This window comes from Eleginops maclovinus, chromosome 22 (genome assembly GCF_036324505.1).
Source record: "Eleginops maclovinus isolate JMC-PN-2008 ecotype Puerto Natales chromosome 22, JC_Emac_rtc_rv5, whole genome shotgun sequence".
Classification (NCBI taxonomy): Eukaryota; Metazoa; Chordata; class Actinopteri; order Perciformes; family Eleginopidae; genus Eleginops; species Eleginops maclovinus.
Window position 1 is genome coordinate 19386605 of NC_086370.1, and position 20557 is coordinate 19407161.

A 20557-nucleotide genomic window follows, 5' to 3' on the forward strand; every position below is an offset into this window, starting at 1 on the left:
AGTCCCAAACATGTAAGATGTTTCCCAAACAAGCACTCTTGGGTTCTCAGAGCGATTGAAGCTTTTATTCTTTCCTCTTTCATTAAAGCTGCTACGGCAAAATAACCGAAGCTACTTGAGAATGATTCCCTCTGTGGTTTTGTTTCTTTCGCTGCGAACAGGCACATTTTTGGTGCCCTCGATCATCTTCATTTCATTCATTTCTGTGACTCTGGACGATTATCACATGGTATCGAGAACAAACAAACATAGAATTTAAACGCGGGACTAATAAACAACATATGTAAGTTAGACAGAAAGGGACATCTTCAGATACCCTGTTTACAAATAACTTTTAGCACATATAATTGTAATAACAAAAATAATGTCATATATATATATATATATAATTAAACCACCCATATATATATATATATATATATGGGTGGTTTAAATTCTCTAGTTTGAAGAGTTCTGACATCGTAACACCTTAACTCTACGAACTTGAGGTCCTATTACTCTCTGGCTTTCTGGCTCTATAATGTAATACTTGTGTGCTTTCATAAAGTTTATGTATCAGCGAAAAGGACATCAATGTTTTTTTATTGTTTTTCTGCCTTTCTCTCCTGCTGTGCATTCCTCACCGCTCACTTCTTGTCCATCCCTCTGTGATTGACGTGCGGTTGCTCTGCAGCATTAAAGTACACGAGGTGCAGACAGAGGCACTTCATCCTTGTGTGTTGGTTGGCGGATTTCACTTGGTTTTCATCCAAACCAAACATGACCTTCACTCAATATGTGTAGGGATCCAGTCCATTGGCTCTGGATGGTTTTGAGGTTTGGGTGTCTGGGCATATTTTATATACACAGCTTAATTAGAATCTACAGCTGAGTGTTTCAGAATAGAGGAGACTTTCTTTGTTTGCATCGTTAATTTGAAAAATAAGTGAGAATCTAAGTGAGATCAGATCTGCTGCCGTTTGCAGTGTTTCTCTCCCTTTGGCAAAACGTTTTAAAACTTGTGTATCTCAGGATTGGATTAAGTTTAAATGAAGATTAATTAATACTTCATTAAGTTTCAGTTTCAATTACGTTCCTCCCATCCCTTATTGAGCTATGTACCGTGATGCATATGCACCTCTGTGTTAGCAGTCACCATACTTTTGATTCTCCCGTGCTGCTCCCACCTCTATAAGGTTTCACATTCATCTGGGTTTTATTGCAGGTTAAAACTCACCCTGCCTTCCACACCTCTACTTTTCTCGTGTGAAAGCTCTCCTCTCAGGTGTGACATTACAGGTGGTTTCCTCCTCCTCTGAGTATCTCTGTCTGCCTCTCCTCTCTGTATCATCACTCCGGAAATCATACAACTTTCACTGGGGACCTCTTGTTGTTCAGAAAGCTATTTTTATTTTCTCATAAAGGCCTCTGGCTGAATCGCATTAGCATTTTGCAAAGAATCAGACTGCAGTTCACATGAGGAGTCACCAGGGGTGCTGTGCTCTCTCTCCAGTACTACCTCTTCCCTTGTTGACTTTATGTCTTTACCCTAGGCTTAAATAGAGTACAGTAATTCATTGAACTTTCAACGTTCTTGCCAACAGGACCAATTAAAGTATCAATTGTAATCTTAAACACACATTTTCACATTGAAAACTAATCCTCTCGGTTCTTCCTTTGGAGAGATGTAACTTTGAGCTTCTCTATTGCCCACTGTTGATGCAATACCTCCATCCAAAATCAAATCAAATCATTAAATATTTTGGGAGTTTGCATAATCTTATTGAGTCATTTTAATTGATTTATGTTTGAAAACTGTGTTTACTGTATGTCTTGACCAATACATAGCTAATCTAATATCTTCAGGTTTCCAGATAATAATAAGAAGATTCCACATCAGCAATTGTATTTGTGGGTTCATTGACTTAAGTAGAGAATTTCTTATAAATAGATAAACAAGTTGAAATACATTTGATTTGAAACCAATGTGGTCTTTGGCCCGAACATATATATCTTTTCTGTGTCGCTCTCCTCTCTGTCCTCTTCCGTCCGGCTGTCCTGCGCTCGCTGACAGAGGAGTGTGTGTTTGCTGGTTGGCGTTGTTGTTATCTATTTACAAGCTGGTGTTTGTGCAGAGCTTGATCGTGTTACAGGACAACCCATGCTAATTCACACACAGCACACACAAACACTTGCGCCGTGCACAGACTCACACACACATACGCAGACATCTCCCCACAGTAGTCCAGTTTAGACTGTCAGCTAATCCTCCAGCAGCTGAGGCATCAGTCTCCGGCTGAACTCATCGCTTCTGGCCTCGTCTCTCAGCGCAGGGCTTTTGTTTGTCCTGGGACGACTGCTAGGCCTCATAGAGTTTCTTAAATCTTATGTTGTGCTTTTTATTCCGTTTATTTGTTCCACTCCACTCCACTCTCCTTTTGCTTTCTTAATTTATTGGCCATGCTCCTTTTATTAGTAAAAAGATTCCAGTCCTGATTATAGGTTGATTGGCTTAGAAGTGTGAAGAGTTCATTTGGAGGATCTTTATCGACAGCAAATTACACAAACGAGAACACTGTGTTAGCAGGAGGGGGAGATTTCTGACAGGCCAAATCAAACAATCCCTCCCTCCCCCCCTCTGCACTCCCTCTCAGTGTCTCACTTGCGCTACTACTTGTCAATCAAACCTCTTTCTCCCTCAGTTTGTCAGTATTTTAGTGCTAACACTTTTCCCTGCTGTTTTTCTCTTTAAGGATGACATTTTTATAATCCCCCTGGGGAAGCTGTGCCCTCACAGAACCAAATATTAAAACATGGAAGGTAATAGGGAATAGATATAAAGAATGGGGATTATTTAAAGAGAACATGGTTTTGTGAATTGAATTTAAAATCATGTCATGAAACATACTGAGATTTGTGGATGAAAATATGACAAAGTACAGCACTGTAACAGCAGAAGCACACTCGTATGTCTCTGCGTTTCTGCAAACTGATTCTTGTTTTCTCTATGAATCAAGTTTGTAGCCTGACAATTCTTCTCTCTCTCTCTATGTTTGTCAAATGTGTGTTTCTAGCATGATGTGTCAGCCGGAGCTCTGAAGGCGGCTCTGGATGGCGTGGTGCAGGAGTGTGTGAGCTTCGTCGGGGTAGACATCAATATCTGCTCCGAGACGCTGATGAGGTAGACGAACACACTTGTGCTCACAAGCAAGTGCACTCTCTCCTGCACACACACACACACACACACACACACACACACACACACACACACACACACACACACACACACACACACACACACACACAAATACAAATACTGTCACGCATGCAAATTGTGAAACAGAGATGAAGTAGGGCTTAGACCTCTGACATACTTTCCCTTAGCAGTCACAACATGGCAAAGCCTCATTCACACGTATGCACATGCACATGCTTACACACATACACACACACACACACACACACACACACACACACACACACACACACACACACACACACACACACACACACACACACACACACACACACATAGAGATGGCCTGCCAGGTCTCTGTTTAGACTAATGCTTCACACCCTGGCCTCACTTATTGGGCCTGGAATCAACAGGGGGGATTAGGGAAAGCAGACACACACATATACACACACATCACTCTCACACTTAGAAATATGGATGTATGTATGTATAGTCCTAAATATATTTTACAGTATACTGTGCACTCATAAACTTGTTTATTACAACATGTATAGTAACGCCACAGGATTTAAAGTAGAGGAAGTACACAAAGTAGATCTATACACAATCACTTGGAGTAGATACACACGATATTAAGTGAGCTGGCACTAGCAGCGGGGCAGGCATCAGGTCATCTGTTTACCTGTCTGCTCTGTAAGTGAGCTTTTTCCATTCCTGCCAGGAGTTATGCTACACACATTAAACACACACAGACGTGTTGATGACTGAGGTATTATGTGGAGTGTTGACATTGCTGTGTGTTTCAGGGCAAATGAGTCACTGTGGGCATTAACAGAGCTGACCTAATTGAGTTTCAAATCACCTCTCTCCATTGCTGGGCCAAAACTGGACAAATACACTCTCTGAATATTAGCTCATGTGTGTCTCCTCTGAGTGTTCCCCCTGCGTTTTTCAGTGCCACGTCACAGTCCACACAATCAGCTCTGTTTGTTTGTAAAGGCATATTATAGAAATCATGAGCCAGATAGATAAATGATACCAAGGAAAAAAATAAACATGCATAGACCACTTCCTAAACATTAACTTGTCTTAATGAGAAATAAATGTGTGGTGGGGAAATGTGTGCCAATTTCCGACCAAGCCTACATATAATACTCCTTTTACATGACAAATGAATGGTAAGGGTGCTAGAAATAGCCACAGTGTTTAAATTGATTGGTTTGATTGTTTATTCTTCCCATCGTTTCATTTTTTACTGTACTGCTTCTGACGTTATCATCCAATTTGGAACCAATATAAACTCCCAGACCTCAAAAGACGTCCAGAAATATAATAAACAGATGATGTGTTGTGACATTTTTCTCCTGTTGTTTTGTCCCTTAGGCATGTAGCGGGCTTAAATGCAGGCCAGGCGAAGAATATTGCCGAGTGGAGGGAGCAGAATGGTCCCTTCAACAACCGGGAGCAACTCAAACTGGTGAAAGGCATGGGGCCAAAAACTTACCAGCAGTGTGCCGGCTTCATCAGAGTAAACCCCCAAACCCTACACAGGTACACACTTGTGCTACACACTCAAAAGTATTAATGGTGAAATGTATATACCGTGTAAATCACGTAGAGCAGAGATAGGTCTTTGAAATCGTAGTGGAAGAAATGTAGAGAGTGAATATGGATTATAGAATTACAAATATTCTTTTGAAGGCTGTGAGTGATGTTCAATGGATCCTAATACCCTCCGTTATATTGGGGTTGAATCAAGGATTTACGGGCAGACGAAATAAACGTAAACTGCCTTCAGATAATAGATACGAATAGCGATGATTGATGAAATATTTTTGATGTGATTTGATGGAAGCTGTGTTTTGTTATGACGGCTTTCTCTCCCTCCATAAATTTGTCAGTGCCAAATCCTCGCCTCACCCTGTACCTGAGAAACCAGCGGCTACGAAACGCAAACGAAAGAATTGCGTCAACATACCGACCTCATTTAACCCCTTGGACCAGACGTGCATTCACCCAGAGTCTTACCACGTGGCACAGAGGTACAGCACAAACAAACACACACATACACACACACACACTTTTACAGCAGCTTACCCCACTGGCTGAAGCATGTTCGGGCTTGGATGGAGCTGATTTTGACACCGTCTCATATGGGGCTGGTTACAGCGGTGGAGGACTCTGATTTGATTTACACGGACATGGGATACAAGCGCGGAGGCGTTGGCTTGTACGCGTGTATGTCAGTGTGACTCTTTCTGTGTGTGAGAAATGATTGTTAGCACCACTGATGCTGATATCAAAAGCACATTGAACATCTGCCTGAGACCTGAATGTCCCGTCTGTATGTGAGAGTGTGTGTGTGAGTGTGTGATAGAGACTAAGGGAGGGCCCTCTCTCCTGCAGCTGTAGTCACTCAACTGTGTTTAGTCTACACAAGTTCTGACACTAGTGGCTCTAAGCATCGTTCGCCTCCTGTTGATGTGCCTTTTAATGGCCTGTGTGTGTGTGTGTGTGTGTGTGTGTGGATGCGTTTCTGTGCTCACATGTTTTTGCGTATCTCTTCTACTTCAACTAAGTGACCATATATGTTTTTGGGTTGAATGTGTCTCTGTGTTCAGCTTGGACGTTATATCAAAGAGCTGTTAGGGGTCAGAGGTTTCAAAGACAAAATACAACCCCCTTTATTTATATCTCTCTTTCTACGCACCCTTTCCTTCTGTCCAAATCCACACAGCTTATGTTTCTTAGTGTTCACCGGCCAATGGATATTCAAAATTTACCCTCTATTTAATTTCTGACAATTATTTTTAGGGTGTAAAATGTTGCTTGTATTCAATTACTTCGGTTCCCTTCTTTCATTTGCTTTATACCTATCTTCTAAAAGTTAACCTTTTTTCTACTCTCCCCTTTAACGTGACTTATTAGTATTTTTCTCAATGGAAAATTCCAGCATTTCTACAGTTAAAACGTGTGACACTCTTCCCACATCCTCACCTACAACCAATGAAATTAGGAGGTATGGAGGGGGGATTGTGGAGGAATGCTGTGTGTGTGTGTGTGTGTGTGTGTGTGTGTGTGTGTGTGTGTGTGTGTGTGTGTGTGTGTGTGTGTGTGTGTGTGTGTGTGTGTGTGTGTGTGTGTGTGTGTGTGTGTGTGTGTGTGTGTGTGTGTGTGTGTGTGTGTGTGTGTGTGTGTGTGTGTGTGTGTGTGTGTGTGTGTGTGTGTGAGATTGACTTTATGGTGTATAAGGAATATCATGTTCATCACATTACTGAAACTGGATCCTCCATTACTGCTCACACCCCACACATCATCCGCTTTTTGTAACCATATACAACTTAAACACACACACACACACACACAAACACAATCACAAATGAACAGACAATTCTTCTTCCTACGGAAAATCAGCTCTTTTAGAATATCATCAAAATCTAAGTGATGCATATTATTGTGGGGCGGTTGGTTCTACCCCATGAAACGTATTGTATTTCTCAGATTTGAGATAGAGGGGGGGCCACAATATGATGAATACTTATCTGATATCTAACAGTCGGGGCCCAATATTTCTATAATACAAGGCAGAGTGGGTTCTTGCTGTGTGCCTGGATAAAATCTATAGAGGAGCCCACCCAACCACAAAGTCACACACATCCAGTACACAAGAACACACTCACACAGTGTTGGTAGTAATTATATAGCATGAACCCAACAGTGGTGGAGGCCTCTGGACTTCTGGTACCCCTTAAATACTAACATACACCCTTGGAAAAATGAGACACACACACACACACACACACACACACACACACACACACACACACACACACACATACATATACATACACACACCTGAAACCCACCACCCTCCAACCCAATGTTAGATCCAGAGCCAGAACACAGGCTACTCTCAGTTCAACACTTTCACTTTTGTCCCTCCCTCTTTCTTTCTGTGTTAAATATTATTTTATTTGTCACTCATTAAGGGATGCTCCTTTATTCTAAACTGAACTGTGTGTTGATAAGTTTAAAAGCCTGCTGAATCTTTTGAGGTTCTTCTATCAGTAATCATCCCTTGAGAAAAGCCTGACAGATGGTCAGTATTTTTAACTTGAGTCCTAGTTGCGTAAAAAGCTTTTCCAAATTTTCAGGATGAAAAATGGTCAACCTCATATCCCTTAAAGATTTCTTTGTCTGCAATTGTACAAACTAAGAAACAGTAGAAGCAGAGAGCTATTGTCTGTAAGTGAGAGGAAGACGGATGACAGGCGGGATTTAAACCATGGGGGCGATGGGATTTGTCTCCGACCAATAGGCCACCAAGACACAAGTATTTCTTTTCCTGTAAAGAGATATACGCAGGGGAAGTCAAGAAGCCTAGGGAGACGCATGAGACCAGATCCTAGTGTTAGACAGTTTGGTCCAAAGGTGCCGTTTCCTCACCACTAAGCCATTTTTGGCACATACTCTGCTACTATTTTGTACCAATGTGGATTTCTGGTGTTGAGGGATTGATTCCGCGTGCCTCCCTTTTTTTTGGGATGCTGGATGTTGGAGCTCTCCATTCACAGCTGTCCCATACATAGTTTGTACACAAGCCGTGTCCCGTTACATCCGCACTGTCCCTGCTACTGCCAAACCAGCATTTCTGAACAACATTGTGTATGAATCAACTTGTGTGCGTCTGTGTGTTGTAATATGTGTGGGTCCACCTGTTCTGTCCATCATGGGGGGGGACAGCTGCGGAGTCTGTTAGGCGTCAGGCTGCCAGTGAGCGACATCCATCACGGATGCTACCCAGCTGGTTCCACACATGCACAGAGGCAAACACACTCACATCTATCAGCAGGCGAGGAAAGTGCCTACTGTAAATAATATCTACAGTACACACACACACACACACACACGCACACACGCATTTTTCCATAATCCCTACTTTCATACTCTGGCTCTCATACAAGTTTATTACTCAGTCTGTTTAAAGTAAAAGCTAGCTAATTGGTTTGGATTTAAATCTCAGGCTCAGTGCGTTTTAAATGGTGCAATCTGACCGACCGTCTAGACATTTTGAAGGTGGGATATACTGCTCCAAAAATCTGATAGAGGGAGATTTTTTTCCATGCGATGTACAGATGGACAAACAGCCGTACCTTAGCGAAGTGGAGGCAGTTTCATGAGACAAGGTGACAGGGCGTTTACAGCCCACTGTGGATTTCCTTGATTTAATAGGGGGTAAAATAAATGTGTATTTGTGTGTGCTATGAGAACAGAAAGCCCTGCCTCGGCAGCTCATGACTGTGTGTGTAATTAGTCCAACACCTCTCCCTCCCTCCCTCTTCCTCCCCCCCAGCTCCCTCTCACTTTACCTGCATCAGCTTAGCTCGTTGCTCCCTACTTCCTACGTCTTTGCTTTTCTCATCTTTTGTTTCTCTCCTTTAGGACAGTTATGCTTTTCTTCCCTCAACCATTCTTCCCAGCGTGTCGCCACTTTTCCCCCTACTCCCTCTGTTACTCCATCCCTCACAAGCTCAGGTCTCCGCTTCAGTTTGAGAGGGAGGAAGTCCAAATAAAACTCAATTATGAACACTGTCTCTAGCTTGGTACTTCATGACCTTGTGTGTTTTGTAGTTTAAAAAGTACAAGTTTCACCCTCTGCACCGTATTTTATAAACCTTACTTCTGTCCAGGTTTCTGTCCCTCGTGGGGGGGAGTGCAGACCAGATCGGGAGTCCAGGCCTGCGACAGTGTGTGGAGCAGAAGGTGTGGGCCAGCAGTACTGAAGAACTGGCCAAGACAGTGGACAGCACACCGGAGACCCTCAAACTCATCATCGATGGCCTCACGCAGCCCCCCGGGTTTGACATAAGACAAAGTAAGACTCCTGCCTTTCACAGTCACACTAAAATCAGAACGATTGTGGGAAAACACCAATGCTGTGAACTAGACGATAAAGTCAATATGCAAACGTGTCTAAAAAAAAGTTATACAGCATATTCATCCAGAAACTACCCACATTTACACAGATTCTAAAATGGTTCAGTACACACTATGTACGTATATTTTGCAGTCACACTAACGACTCTCATTGTTCCTTCATGACATCCTTCATCGGTCCCTACTGACTGATAGAAAAGTATTTTTTTGTTACAACTCACAGTGACTCTTCTTGTGCCATTATGATAATAGGCATGTCTTGGTATTGTAACTGGATAGAGTCTGACTTCCTCTCTGTAGCCCAGCAGCACCAGTGTGTTTCTGACGGGGTGTGATGGGTCCAGCAGACTGTGCTGTAGTAGGACACAGTACTTTTACACACAAACACACACACACACACACATATTCAAGAAAACGTCTGTTTTTCTCCTCTACCTCATACCCTTGAGTTCAGGCACACATAAACATCACAATGCAACCACAGATGATAATTTTGAGAATTTTAGCAGAATTCATATTTCCCGGGAATACTTTGACAGTCTTGAGTCAAATAATGAGTCACTGTGAAACGTTATGGGCCAATGATATCGTTGCTTCTGTGTCGACTATAATGCTCAGTCTGCCTTTTCATCTACTTTATAAATAAACAAGGGGCTCCTTTGTCTGAGCTTATTAAATATTTAACACGGCTGCCTTTCAGAATTACACCCCAAAAATGGCTCCCGCGCCTTATTACCAGGCTCTCCCTTTTTAAACAGTTTCATGCACAGAGAAAAAAAAAATCCTGCTTGGATATGAAGTTAGTGCTGGCTAACTCTTTTTAAAATTAAGGAACACAGCTTCGAGGTTCATTCTCAGGTTGGCCCTATTGGGTTGCAGCGCACTTCGCTTGGCCTCCGAGCCAGTGCTCAGCTGAGTAAACAGATGGGCCGAGGCTACCGCATGAAATCAGTGCTGTGGGGAGGATAATTGGACCGGACTATTTCCTGGGGCGCGAGCCTTCCTTGTTTGTGTTAATGCTACAGAAAGGAAATAGATCTCATGAACAGGCCAAGTGGAAAGTGATGCGGATTGAAGTGTTGAAAAATGTGGAAGTGTGCAGACACAAGTGTTGGGTTACTGTTCGAAATGAAATATCTGTTTGTCATTTCTGCCCCGCCCCTCTCGCTTTCCTGCATCCCTTTTCCCGTATCTCCTCCTAAGAAATGTTGCCACTTGTTCCTGATTTTGTCATAGATCCATCTACTTCCATCTAGCCACCTCACTTTGTTCATATTGTCTCTCTTAATCCCCAGATTTTGGGCAGGCGGACTTTAAGCGGGGCATTGTGTCCATGAGTGATCTGCGGGTGGGTGCAGTGCTGACGGGCCGGGTGGAGAACGCAGCTCTGTTCGGGGCTTTTGTAGATATCGGTGTTGGCCGCTCGGGTCTTATCCACAAACGCTACATCACACTGGACAAACTGCCTGCCAGTCAGCACCGCCGCAGCCTGGTACTTGGACCTGGGGAGCGGGTGGAGGTCCGGGTCCTCAATGTGGACCCTCAGAGGGGACGGATTGGACTGGACTTGATCAGGGTCCTGCAATAGAGTCACTTATTTCCCATATTTCCTGCCTGTCATAAAAGTTACAGACAAAGCTGCTGAGGCAAATAGCTTCATGATGTTTACATGTTCTTATAAGTATGTTCAAACGGGCCCCCCGTGTGAGTGTTTTTTTATGAATGACTCTTTACTTTGCACTTATACTAACACACATTCCTCTGATGACGTTTTTTTTTTGCCAGGGCCTGTTCTGTTATGCTAAAAGACTTTATTTCCCTGAAGACGTTTTCTCAGGTAGAACTAGTTCTTTATAATCCCTCTGTTTGAAAGTGGTACTTTTGATTGAATGCCAGATCTAAATGTCTGAATCTTATTTTACTTGTCAATTTCCCAGCTTTCTATGTGCAGGAACGACTTTCTCCTAGGGAAGGTTTTGAGAAGCTGGATGAAGATCGCTTCAGAATAATAATTCAAAAATATTTACATACATAAAAAAGGAGTGCGCTGAACAGTTTGATAATACACTTGTTTGTTTCTTTTCTTTTGAAGATTTTGTTTGCTGTGTTTATTATATTGGCACGTTCACCACTTACATGCAGCAGATGTCAATCATTTATCAATAAAAAAAAAATTATGTGTATACCTCTTGATTTATAGTTTCGCATAAGGATGAATTCTATAAAGTTTGTACTCAGAAGTATGTTCTCATCCCATTGGAGAGGAGAGGCATGGGTGAGAATTGAAAAAAGGGGAGGATGGTATGAAGAAGGGAGCAAACAGAAGGTGTAATAGAAGAGTTGAGTGATAGAAAGATTAGTTTAAAAACAAGTGTTTCTTCTAGACAACAGGAACATTTGAAAACACAAAATAAGCAGGCTTGGAGGGGGATGGGCAGAGGGGGGCTAGGAGGATGAGTGGGGGGGTTGTGTTTCTATCTCCCAGACTGCAGTAAAGCCTGAAGGCTTTTCAGGCATGGTCCCAGACACAATTATCCCAGGACACACACACAAACACACACTAATCAGCTGCTTCAAAATTAATCCCAGACTCCCCATCCACATTATCTAATTTGTTTGTTTTTATGAAACTGGAATAAATAAAATAAATGCATAAAATATGGTTCAGAGAAAGCCTGAGGTCCCCTACGCTAAACCTTATACTGGATTCAGAATACCTAATCACTGTTAGTGCTTCACTATCTCCCCTTTGGGGAACAAATGGAATATATTGTAGACGCACAAACACAAAGAGATGTTCGATCAAGGTTAATCACAAGTGGCAGTTTGCTCAGTGATGATCTGAGGAGACTGCACACACGCGGTCAGATCATTGTCTTGCTTTGTGCATTTATTTTTCAAAAGGGATTCTATTTTCTAATCAAAGTGGCTCATTTAGTTTGACTTAAACTCCTTTTGTCATTTTGTTTTGTGTTTCTTTTGATGCAGTATATTGTAGCTCGGCCCGAGCTCTTGTTTTAATGTTTCCAATGTTTTTGTCTCGGGGAACACATGTATTCGTGCAAGTAGACACAGCTTCCCTCAGCATCATTCCTGCTTTTCCTGCCTTTAATTTTCCTCCCTCCGCTAAACGTGAGCACACAGATGGAACAGGCAATCTGGCAACCTGCTGCCCTCAGAGTTTTTGTCAAACACTGACCAGTAATGAGGCTGTGATAAGAAGAAGGGAGACTGCGGGAGTCGTTTTTATCCTCTGCTGCACTGGACACAGCTGTTTGGTATGTAGTGAGCTCAGGTGTGCCTGACGTTCTGCTGAAATGTGGCGAAAATTGATGGTGGGCTTTGAGTTATTGGTCATTAAAAGTCAACTTAACAGAAAAAATATCCCAAATGCTCATGCAGAGTTCTCTTTACTCATCTTTTGATCCAGATCGACACAGGTGAAGACATAAACATCTTAACTTCACTCACTGGTAAATGCATCCTGCTAAGAGAACATTGAGTAGAAAATATAACGGTCTCTGTCTAGCTCTGATTTCTCAGAGCAAGAAGAAGTCTCAAGCAACTGAAATGGGAAAAATGTAGATGCAATCTGCGTGAGCAGGTACTGATTCTCACAGCCTTAGTATATATGATACGATATTATAGTTAAGTGTTTAAAAACATTTAAACATTTAACAGTGCAAATAAAACGTCTGGTTCATTCATGAGAAATAGCAACATAAGTCTTCCTTTAAGATTCAATTCAAGATTCAAAGGTTTTAATGTCATTAAATATGAAATGCGCTGTATTTGACTGTTCACTACGACCCTGGAGATGACTGCAGCTGCATTAGCGAGAATCAAAACAATACATTGTCTTGCTAAAAAGAACCTGCTTTTTAATAACCTGGAATATTAATGTGCACCTCTACTCCCAGTCTTCTTGTCTCATGTTGTTGTGCTGTGAACACTTTCCTTCTTGTTGTTCTTCGATTGCTTCAGTGTCATTGCAATGATTGTACTGGTTTCTCCTTCCAACAGAAAATACCTGCCGGTTAGCGGTGCAACCACTGACATCAATACAGTCTCTCTTTGGCTGCACATATAGTTTCTCTGTGGTCTACACACATTTATACTGACAGTTTTACAAAATGTTTTACTCACATGTTGACTCACTACAGCTGATCGGTATTGATACTGAAAATTGATATTTGTTGCGGCTCAAGTTTGTTTACTTTCTTCTGTATTCTGTAAATGACATACTATGACAACAATACAACCACTACATGTGTGAGCACAGTAGTGGGGGGAAAAAATCAGCTCAAGAAAAAGGACTTTTTTATGTGTTTGCGCTGACATTAGTCACTTTCAAAAACACTCTCTCACACACTTTGTTTTCCAGTGTTGGGTTACACATACTGAATTTTTTAGATAACGGGGTGAGAATGATTTTGACTTTTGGGGTTGAAAAACAGGAGTGAAGTTTAGGCAGAAAAGGATGGAGGAGAGATGGATGAATGGAGGTAGGAGAGAGAGGGATGGAATGAGACAGGAAATGAAAGGCTTTCTCCGGTTTCACTCCCCGTGACCTCATCAGTGTGATCATGGGTTTTATGAGCTTTCCCTCTCGACGCCCACACACCACCTCACACGTGCCAGGACACACACACACACACACACACACACACTGCAGCCCGTATATTTCATTCACTGGCTGGAGACAAACACACCGTACATGTGTTTTTGTCTCTCTGTCTTTTCCTTTCCTCACACGCTCTCTGTCAACCTTTCACATACTTCATCACACACGGTGGCTTTCAAAGAAGCCGACGCTTACTTAGAGCTACTGACACACAAATACTGACAGAGGGAGGAAAATTTGTCTTCATTAGCGATAACAGGAAAAGTAGGAGGCTCTGTGTAATGAAAATAAAGCTTTTAACCCTGAAAATGTTATCAATAACGTATGAAACCAGTCACATGTACATTTCCTGCTACATTTACATATCCCATAATCAACAGACATGGTAACAAAACAGGTTTTAGTGACGTAAGTTGATGTGGCTTTTAACTTAACATTTCACCAATGGAGCATAGAAAAGCTTACCTAGTGAGGTGAAAGATAAATGGCAGTGTATGCGCAACGGTCTGATGAGTAACGGTTAGCACATTTTCCTTGTGGGAGGACATATTGTAAGTCCTTAATTTGAAAAGCATTTCCAATGCACACGTGTTTTCCCTCCTTTCCTCTAGTCTGTTTTTCCTCCAGGTCTCTGTAAAACTAACTCACATATTCACATTTTTATCTCAACAAAATAGGAAATGCATTAAGACTCTGAGTTTGTTTTAATCAGTATTAAGTCTTATGGATGTCGAGTGGAAAAGGATGTCAAGAGAAATGTCCCCTCCGCGAGGATTCCTGTCTGGGTAAATGTTTTCATAGATGCCAGGTGTTCACCAGCATTCCTGTTCACTCTCATAGATAGGAAATAATGTTTTGATTAACTTTGCTTTTACATCGCTGCACTACCTTAAGTCTCTTTTATGCACAGTAGACACACATGGCAAAGGAGAAAGGAGGAGAATGTTATAATAGATCAGTGATGAGAAAGTGAGAAACCAACCAGTCTACAGGGGTTAGGGTCAGGGAACAGTTACGTTTTTAGGTTTATAATTGCCTACTTTTCCAGTCCAACTTATATTTATATCAGTTGATTAAGTTCTCAATGTTTAATGGAACATGTCTAATACCCCAACATTAGTGCTGATCGCTAAACTCTCGGTTATCGCCAATACCGACTCTCCTGGCGCTCCAGTGCTCTCTTTTTCTAAAATATTTAGACTCACTGTATGGAAGTCATTAAGTTATTTTTGTTCATGTGGGTTAACATTCAGCTGGGGATTCCTATGGCACCAGAACACTAATTTAAAAGCCAGAAAGAATGAATAGAACTAATTGTGGTAACATCAAACGTTATCACACCGAACGAGAAGCAGTATGCAAAGTGTGTCAGTTGCATCATGGCTGATATGCATCTGCTTGATAAGGTCAGGACTTGGGCCAATTCAAATCCAACAATTCGTGTGAATCCTTATTTGACACCAGATGAAAAATACCATGAATATTTACTGCTCTCTAATCTCCCATCTCGTACACGCATTGTATGACTTTAGATGCTCTTTTGAATAAGTAGTATTCCACAGAAGTATGCTATGTCAGCACTTTTAGCAATGGATTAAAGGTTGTCAGATGCAACTAGAGTCCCACTTTTTTTATTGAATTGTAAGATGAACTCACAGATCCATCTCTATATACACAGCTCCCTCCAGGGTAGCACAGTAAGATCCGTTCAGTGACGACAAGGCCTCTTCCTGTTCCCGGGTCATGACCGTGGCTGGTGGCTTGTAGTGATTGACAGCTGAGTGTTTGGGTTAGGCAGCCATCTCCAGGGATTTACCATAGGGAACGCCTTTTTACACAGCCAATATTTAACACTGGCAAGATCACTCTCACACACACAGACTTATATAACATACACATTCACACAAAAACATATAGACACAGAGTCCAGGCACACCACCTCCATGCTGTTATACAGAGAGCGTATCTCATCCACATATCTCATATGCATCCCTCAGGGACCTCAGTCTGAGACCATAGCAAGCCTGTGTCATGGGGAGGAAGGAAGTGGAGCTTTCACTTAAACTTACGATCAGTGAAGTTATGGAATATTCTTTGGTTTTGCACATTTCCTCTGGATTTTGTCCAATTTTCATGTAAAAAAAATGCATATTTGTATGCCATGTTCTGTACCTCGCTGTTCTCGTGATGATCTGGCCCCAAGGATAACTTGATTTTGATTTTATTTTCACTCTTTCCCCATTTTTCTGCCTACTCTTCACAGGTTAACCAGTGTTGTTTTATTTTTTCTTGAAAAATGTGTGTCTGTAGGATGGGCAGCATCTTAGTTTGTGCTGAAACACTGCTAACATGTTCTGAGGCAATTTCATCCAAGCATTAGGAACTCATTGTGGTATCTTCTGGGATTTAAATCAAATGTTTTTTAACATCTTTACAAAAGTAGACTGCTCTTGTATTTTGGTATTAACGCTGTAATGTCATAACGATTAACACCAGTGTAGCTGCGCCTGTTAGCACAGCTGCTACTGTATTCGGGAACAAGTACCATCCCCAGCCTGTGTAGTCCCCTCAGGGCAAAGACAGAGTAAGCTAGCTGTGGCAGTTGTTTGTTTAGCTGTGTGTTTCAGCAAGCCATTAATACAGAGGCCTAATAGTTCTGTCAGAAGCATTAACACACATGGGAGCAATTTCCTTGACACAGATTACACACGGATTTAGGGAACCAAAGTGGTGCTTCCTGAACACAGATTCAACCTGGAGTTAAAATCTTAAGGGTGGGTTGCACCTTTTAGAAAACACAGATAATAAACCCAGTGGAAGGGAATTTGCAAATTCCCAGTAGCTGCATCTTAAATGCACCTGTAAGAGGAACCAAACACTTCAGGAGGGCTCTCGAGTATAATTCATGTCATTTTCACATCACTGGTCAATTTTAATCAAATACATGCTCACACTAAATTTGAGTAAATAGGAAAACATCTTAGAGTTTACATTGATTGTCATTTGGTATACTTCCTCATGAGTGAGACAGTAAATACAAATAGTGACATGTATTAGTCTTGTCTAATGTTGCCCATTGATGAAGTTTGATTCCATGTCTAATAAGTGCATTGAAGAGATAGTAGACGTGAAAGTTCGTCACCATGACTGTGCTGGCTGGACACACGTTAGTTCATCTAGAGATAAATCTTCCCTTGTCTTATCCCTGTTGAGACCTTGTATTGTGTATTTTAGCAACACGGTTGTAGAAAATGCTGCAGCCATGAGTAACAACTGGACAGTTATTTCTTGTAGGATCTGTTTTCCCCGATCCATCATTGATTTCTCTTATTTTTACCTGCCCAGGTGTCATGAAATGAGCTGTTTTCATCTGTTGTGCACCTGCAAAATCATCCCCTCCTTATTGCAGCATGACACAATACTCTCCCCCTCTCGAGAGTCTGTAAGTGCACTAACAGCGCAGACACGTATTGTTATCTGGTGAGCGATATTTGGTGAGCCCACAGCAGCTGGATGTGATGGGACATTTTGTAAACCTCCACGGATCTCTGTAGCAGAGCAGAATTTAACACAGTGGGCGGCACACTCAATAATAGCGGTTCAGGAGGGATACATTTTTGCTCCACAACATTTCTCACAGTTGTGCTATAACGGGTAAAAAACAGGCTCTTTTGAGACTAAATGTATTATTTTCAAACCACCCACAGATATAAAGGCACAGATACATGTTGTTATGTTTGGTGGTAGATTAAATATTGTGTTAGTTATTACTGTTCCACAATGTGTAAGAATCAGGAGTCCTTTATTTGTCCCACAGTGAGCAGCAAAGGAGAGGGTGAAGATAAAGGCATGCATCAATTTAAAATAAATAAAATCACTACAAATCCAAGGTAAGAATGTTTTTAAGTAGCAGCATTACAAAGTTTGAAGATATTTTTTTAATGTTAATATTTTTGCATCTGTATTTTTATTACATCACAAACAAATGTTAAGTTATCAGACAGCTGGTAGCAGATTCAAGGGGTCACACTTTGGTTTGGTTGATAGTGATGTTATGTTAAATGTTTTTTCATGTATTGAGTTTTGATATTTGTCCATGTTGAAGTTCCAAATGGAGCTGCTGGGGCGCAAGTCGAATTTCAGACTTGATATGGCCATTAAAGTTGTATCATATCGTATCGTTTGTAGTGGTGTTCAAGTTATGGCTGGCTGCCCCATTCAAATTACAGCCTGTATTCGTGTGTGTGACAATAATGAGAGGTCAAGTGTGTTGCTGTTGTAGTGACGATTGTATGCTGGTGTGTTGGTATTTTTGGAGAAATGTAAGAAACTACAATACAAAAGGGAACAAATGACAATGAACATATCATAGCACACCGTTGTGAGCGTAAGTGTACGTTTAAAGGCAAGAATGATAGGGGTTTGAATATAAGCTTGCAAGAAAGAAAACTGTATTACACTTTAATGTGGTTCTACCCCAGTCAGACCCTCTTCTTAAAGGTACAATTCAATTACCTGTTTTTAGAGAGTGAGTGAGCGGACCTCCTACCAGACAGAGAAATACAGAGACACCAGCAGAAAAGAAGAGTTTGTCTAGCGTTTTGCACCTGAGGCTATTTCCAGTTGCTTTTGTTTATTTTTCCCCTTTTGGGTTCTCGTGTAATGGTGGAGAAATATTGAGCATTTTTTCCCTCCAAGGAGAAATAGTGTTGTTGAATGAACCCAAGAGCGGAGGGCTATGCAGATGGATTTTCTTTTAAAGCTTTTTTTCCTTCAAGTAAATATTGAAATGTATACTGGAGGAATGAGATGAGAGTATTTTCAGAAGCCCGGCTCAGATTGCTCCTGGTAAATAAAATCAGCAGCCTGCCATCTTCTTGAGCCTCTTCTTCTGCCTCCCACTGTGTTTTCCAACCAGGCGTGTCCTAGAATATGATACACTTGTAAACGGTGAGCAATTTTGCTTCTGTGATGCACATTTTTAGTCAAGTGAGTTCTCAGAAAATGTCTTTACTGGGAAAAACACTTAATTTTAGGAACTGATTGGTTCCTGTCAAAGCAAACCAGTGGCTCTCAAATACTTTGCCAGGTGCTCCATCCATTTGTAAATTCCAAATATAATCCTGTAAGTCCATGGTCCTATTTGTCATGTGTTATACAATATCATGATTGCCAAATTTGCTGAACACTTCTTATACTTTTCAGTCCTTTTGCGGTCCTCTTCCTCTCAATCATTCCTACTGGAAGTCTTATCTTCCATTGGCATGTCCACTGAGGTTGATCAGTTCAACAGAAAATACACGCCGTCACTAATGTCACTGTGGCGGGCGGTCGTGTTTCTATCCGAGGGTTGTGGGTTCAATCCCAGCCCATGCTGTCAACATGTCGATGTACCCTTGGGCAAGATACTTAACCAAGAGTTGCGCCCGATGGCATGGCCGACTGTGTGTGAATGTTAGATTGCTCTGTATGAATGTAAAGCGCTTTGAGGTGTTGTAAAGACTGGATAAAGCGCTTTATAATTACATCCATTTACATTTACCATTAATGTTCTGCAATTTGTAGCAGTCCTTAAATCCTTTTAATAAAAACAGTGGGGGGGGGCAGTAATACAGTCAGCAATCAGCATACAGGTCTTTTTTCTTGCTTGTATTTTAATTAGGTCCTTATAAGCTACCACAAGCAAAATGTACACTTATGGAAACATCAGAAAATAAAACCCAGTTGCAAAAAGAAGCGTGAACTTGAAAAATGTAGAAAACACATCATTGTTTTGTTTATAATTCTCTTACATATGAAGTATATTTTTCATTGTGAATCTTGTTCAATGGAAGCCCTTTTTCAGCACTACCAGCCATGTTTTTTTGCTTAGCCAGGAACAACATGAATCTTACAGTCTGAATTTTTTCTTCCAATATCAATCTTGCCATGGAAAAATATGTAAATTCAGCTTTTTGTCTTTTATTGATTTATTGCACCTCTTATGCAGATAAAAAATGGCTTCAGAATGAGGAAAGGAAAAGAAAGCCCCCCCAACTCACTCACATGTGGATTCATTCCAGTGAAACCGGAGAAGCTAATTAAACATAATGAAGATCTATGCAGAGCCAAATAGCCTGTGAGGGCTGGGGAGAGAGCCAGGAAGAGCCTGAGCCAGTAACAGAGAGAGGTGTAGGTTCAGGAATTGTCTTGTTAGAGAGTGTGTGTGTGTGTGTGTGTGCGTGTGCGTGTGCACCTACCTCACCTGCCTGTGGAAAAATCCAATGGTTTGGTGTGGTTTCCCGGGAATACACTTCCTCTCTGTTCCATCTGTTCCACCACACGTCACCCAATCAATTGCTAACCTGATACTCTTGCCCTTGTGCCAGCCAGCCAATCATAGCAGCCAGTGGTGGTCATGTGGTACTCCAGAGACAGTTGGCAGCCCATTTGTAATGTACAGTTAACTGTATAATGATATTTCTCCTCCGCTGGAAAACCACTAAAGTTACTGCAACTGTGTGTGTGTGTGTGTGTGTGTGTGTGTGTGATTTTCTGTAATGATCGGTCCGCTTCTGCATTCTTCAGGATCGCTCTGATGTTCTTTGACGGTTCACAGTATGAAGGTTGTGTATGTTAGCTTGACATCACACTGTATTTCGGTCAGCATGCTGTAGATACCCCCTCAGAGTTGCCATTAGTTGTAATACAGTAAATATGAATAAGTATTTGCTTATATTAATTAGGTTAATTAGGTCTTCAGCCAATAGCACACGTTTCTATTTCTGCTATTACAACCTGAATCTGAGCTCTCTTTATGCAGATGTTTAAAAGTCATACAT

At 41.5% G+C, this 20557-nt stretch overlaps 1 protein-coding gene across 3 annotated transcripts in view; it reads left to right on the forward strand.

The window, feature by feature from the left end:
- The window catches only part of srbd1 (S1 RNA binding domain 1), a 46319-nt gene extending 35060 nt beyond the window's left edge, over positions 1-11259 (forward strand). For 2 of the 3 annotated variants that reach the window (XM_063874323.1, XM_063874322.1), the window contains exons 17-21: positions 3054-3160; positions 4559-4726; positions 5077-5217; positions 8866-9050; positions 10408-11259. In XM_063874323.1, the coding sequence (XP_063730393.1) occupies positions 3054-3160; positions 4559-4726; positions 5077-5217; positions 8866-9050; positions 10408-10700 (894 nt within the window). In that variant the 3' untranslated portion in view covers positions 10701-11259. Of the gene's footprint in view, positions 1-3053; positions 3161-4558; positions 4727-5076; positions 5218-8865; positions 9051-10407 lie in introns of those variants that run through there. The other variant, XR_010164962.1, reaches the window with a different exon arrangement.
- The last annotated feature ends 9298 nt before the right edge of the window (positions 11260-20557 follow it).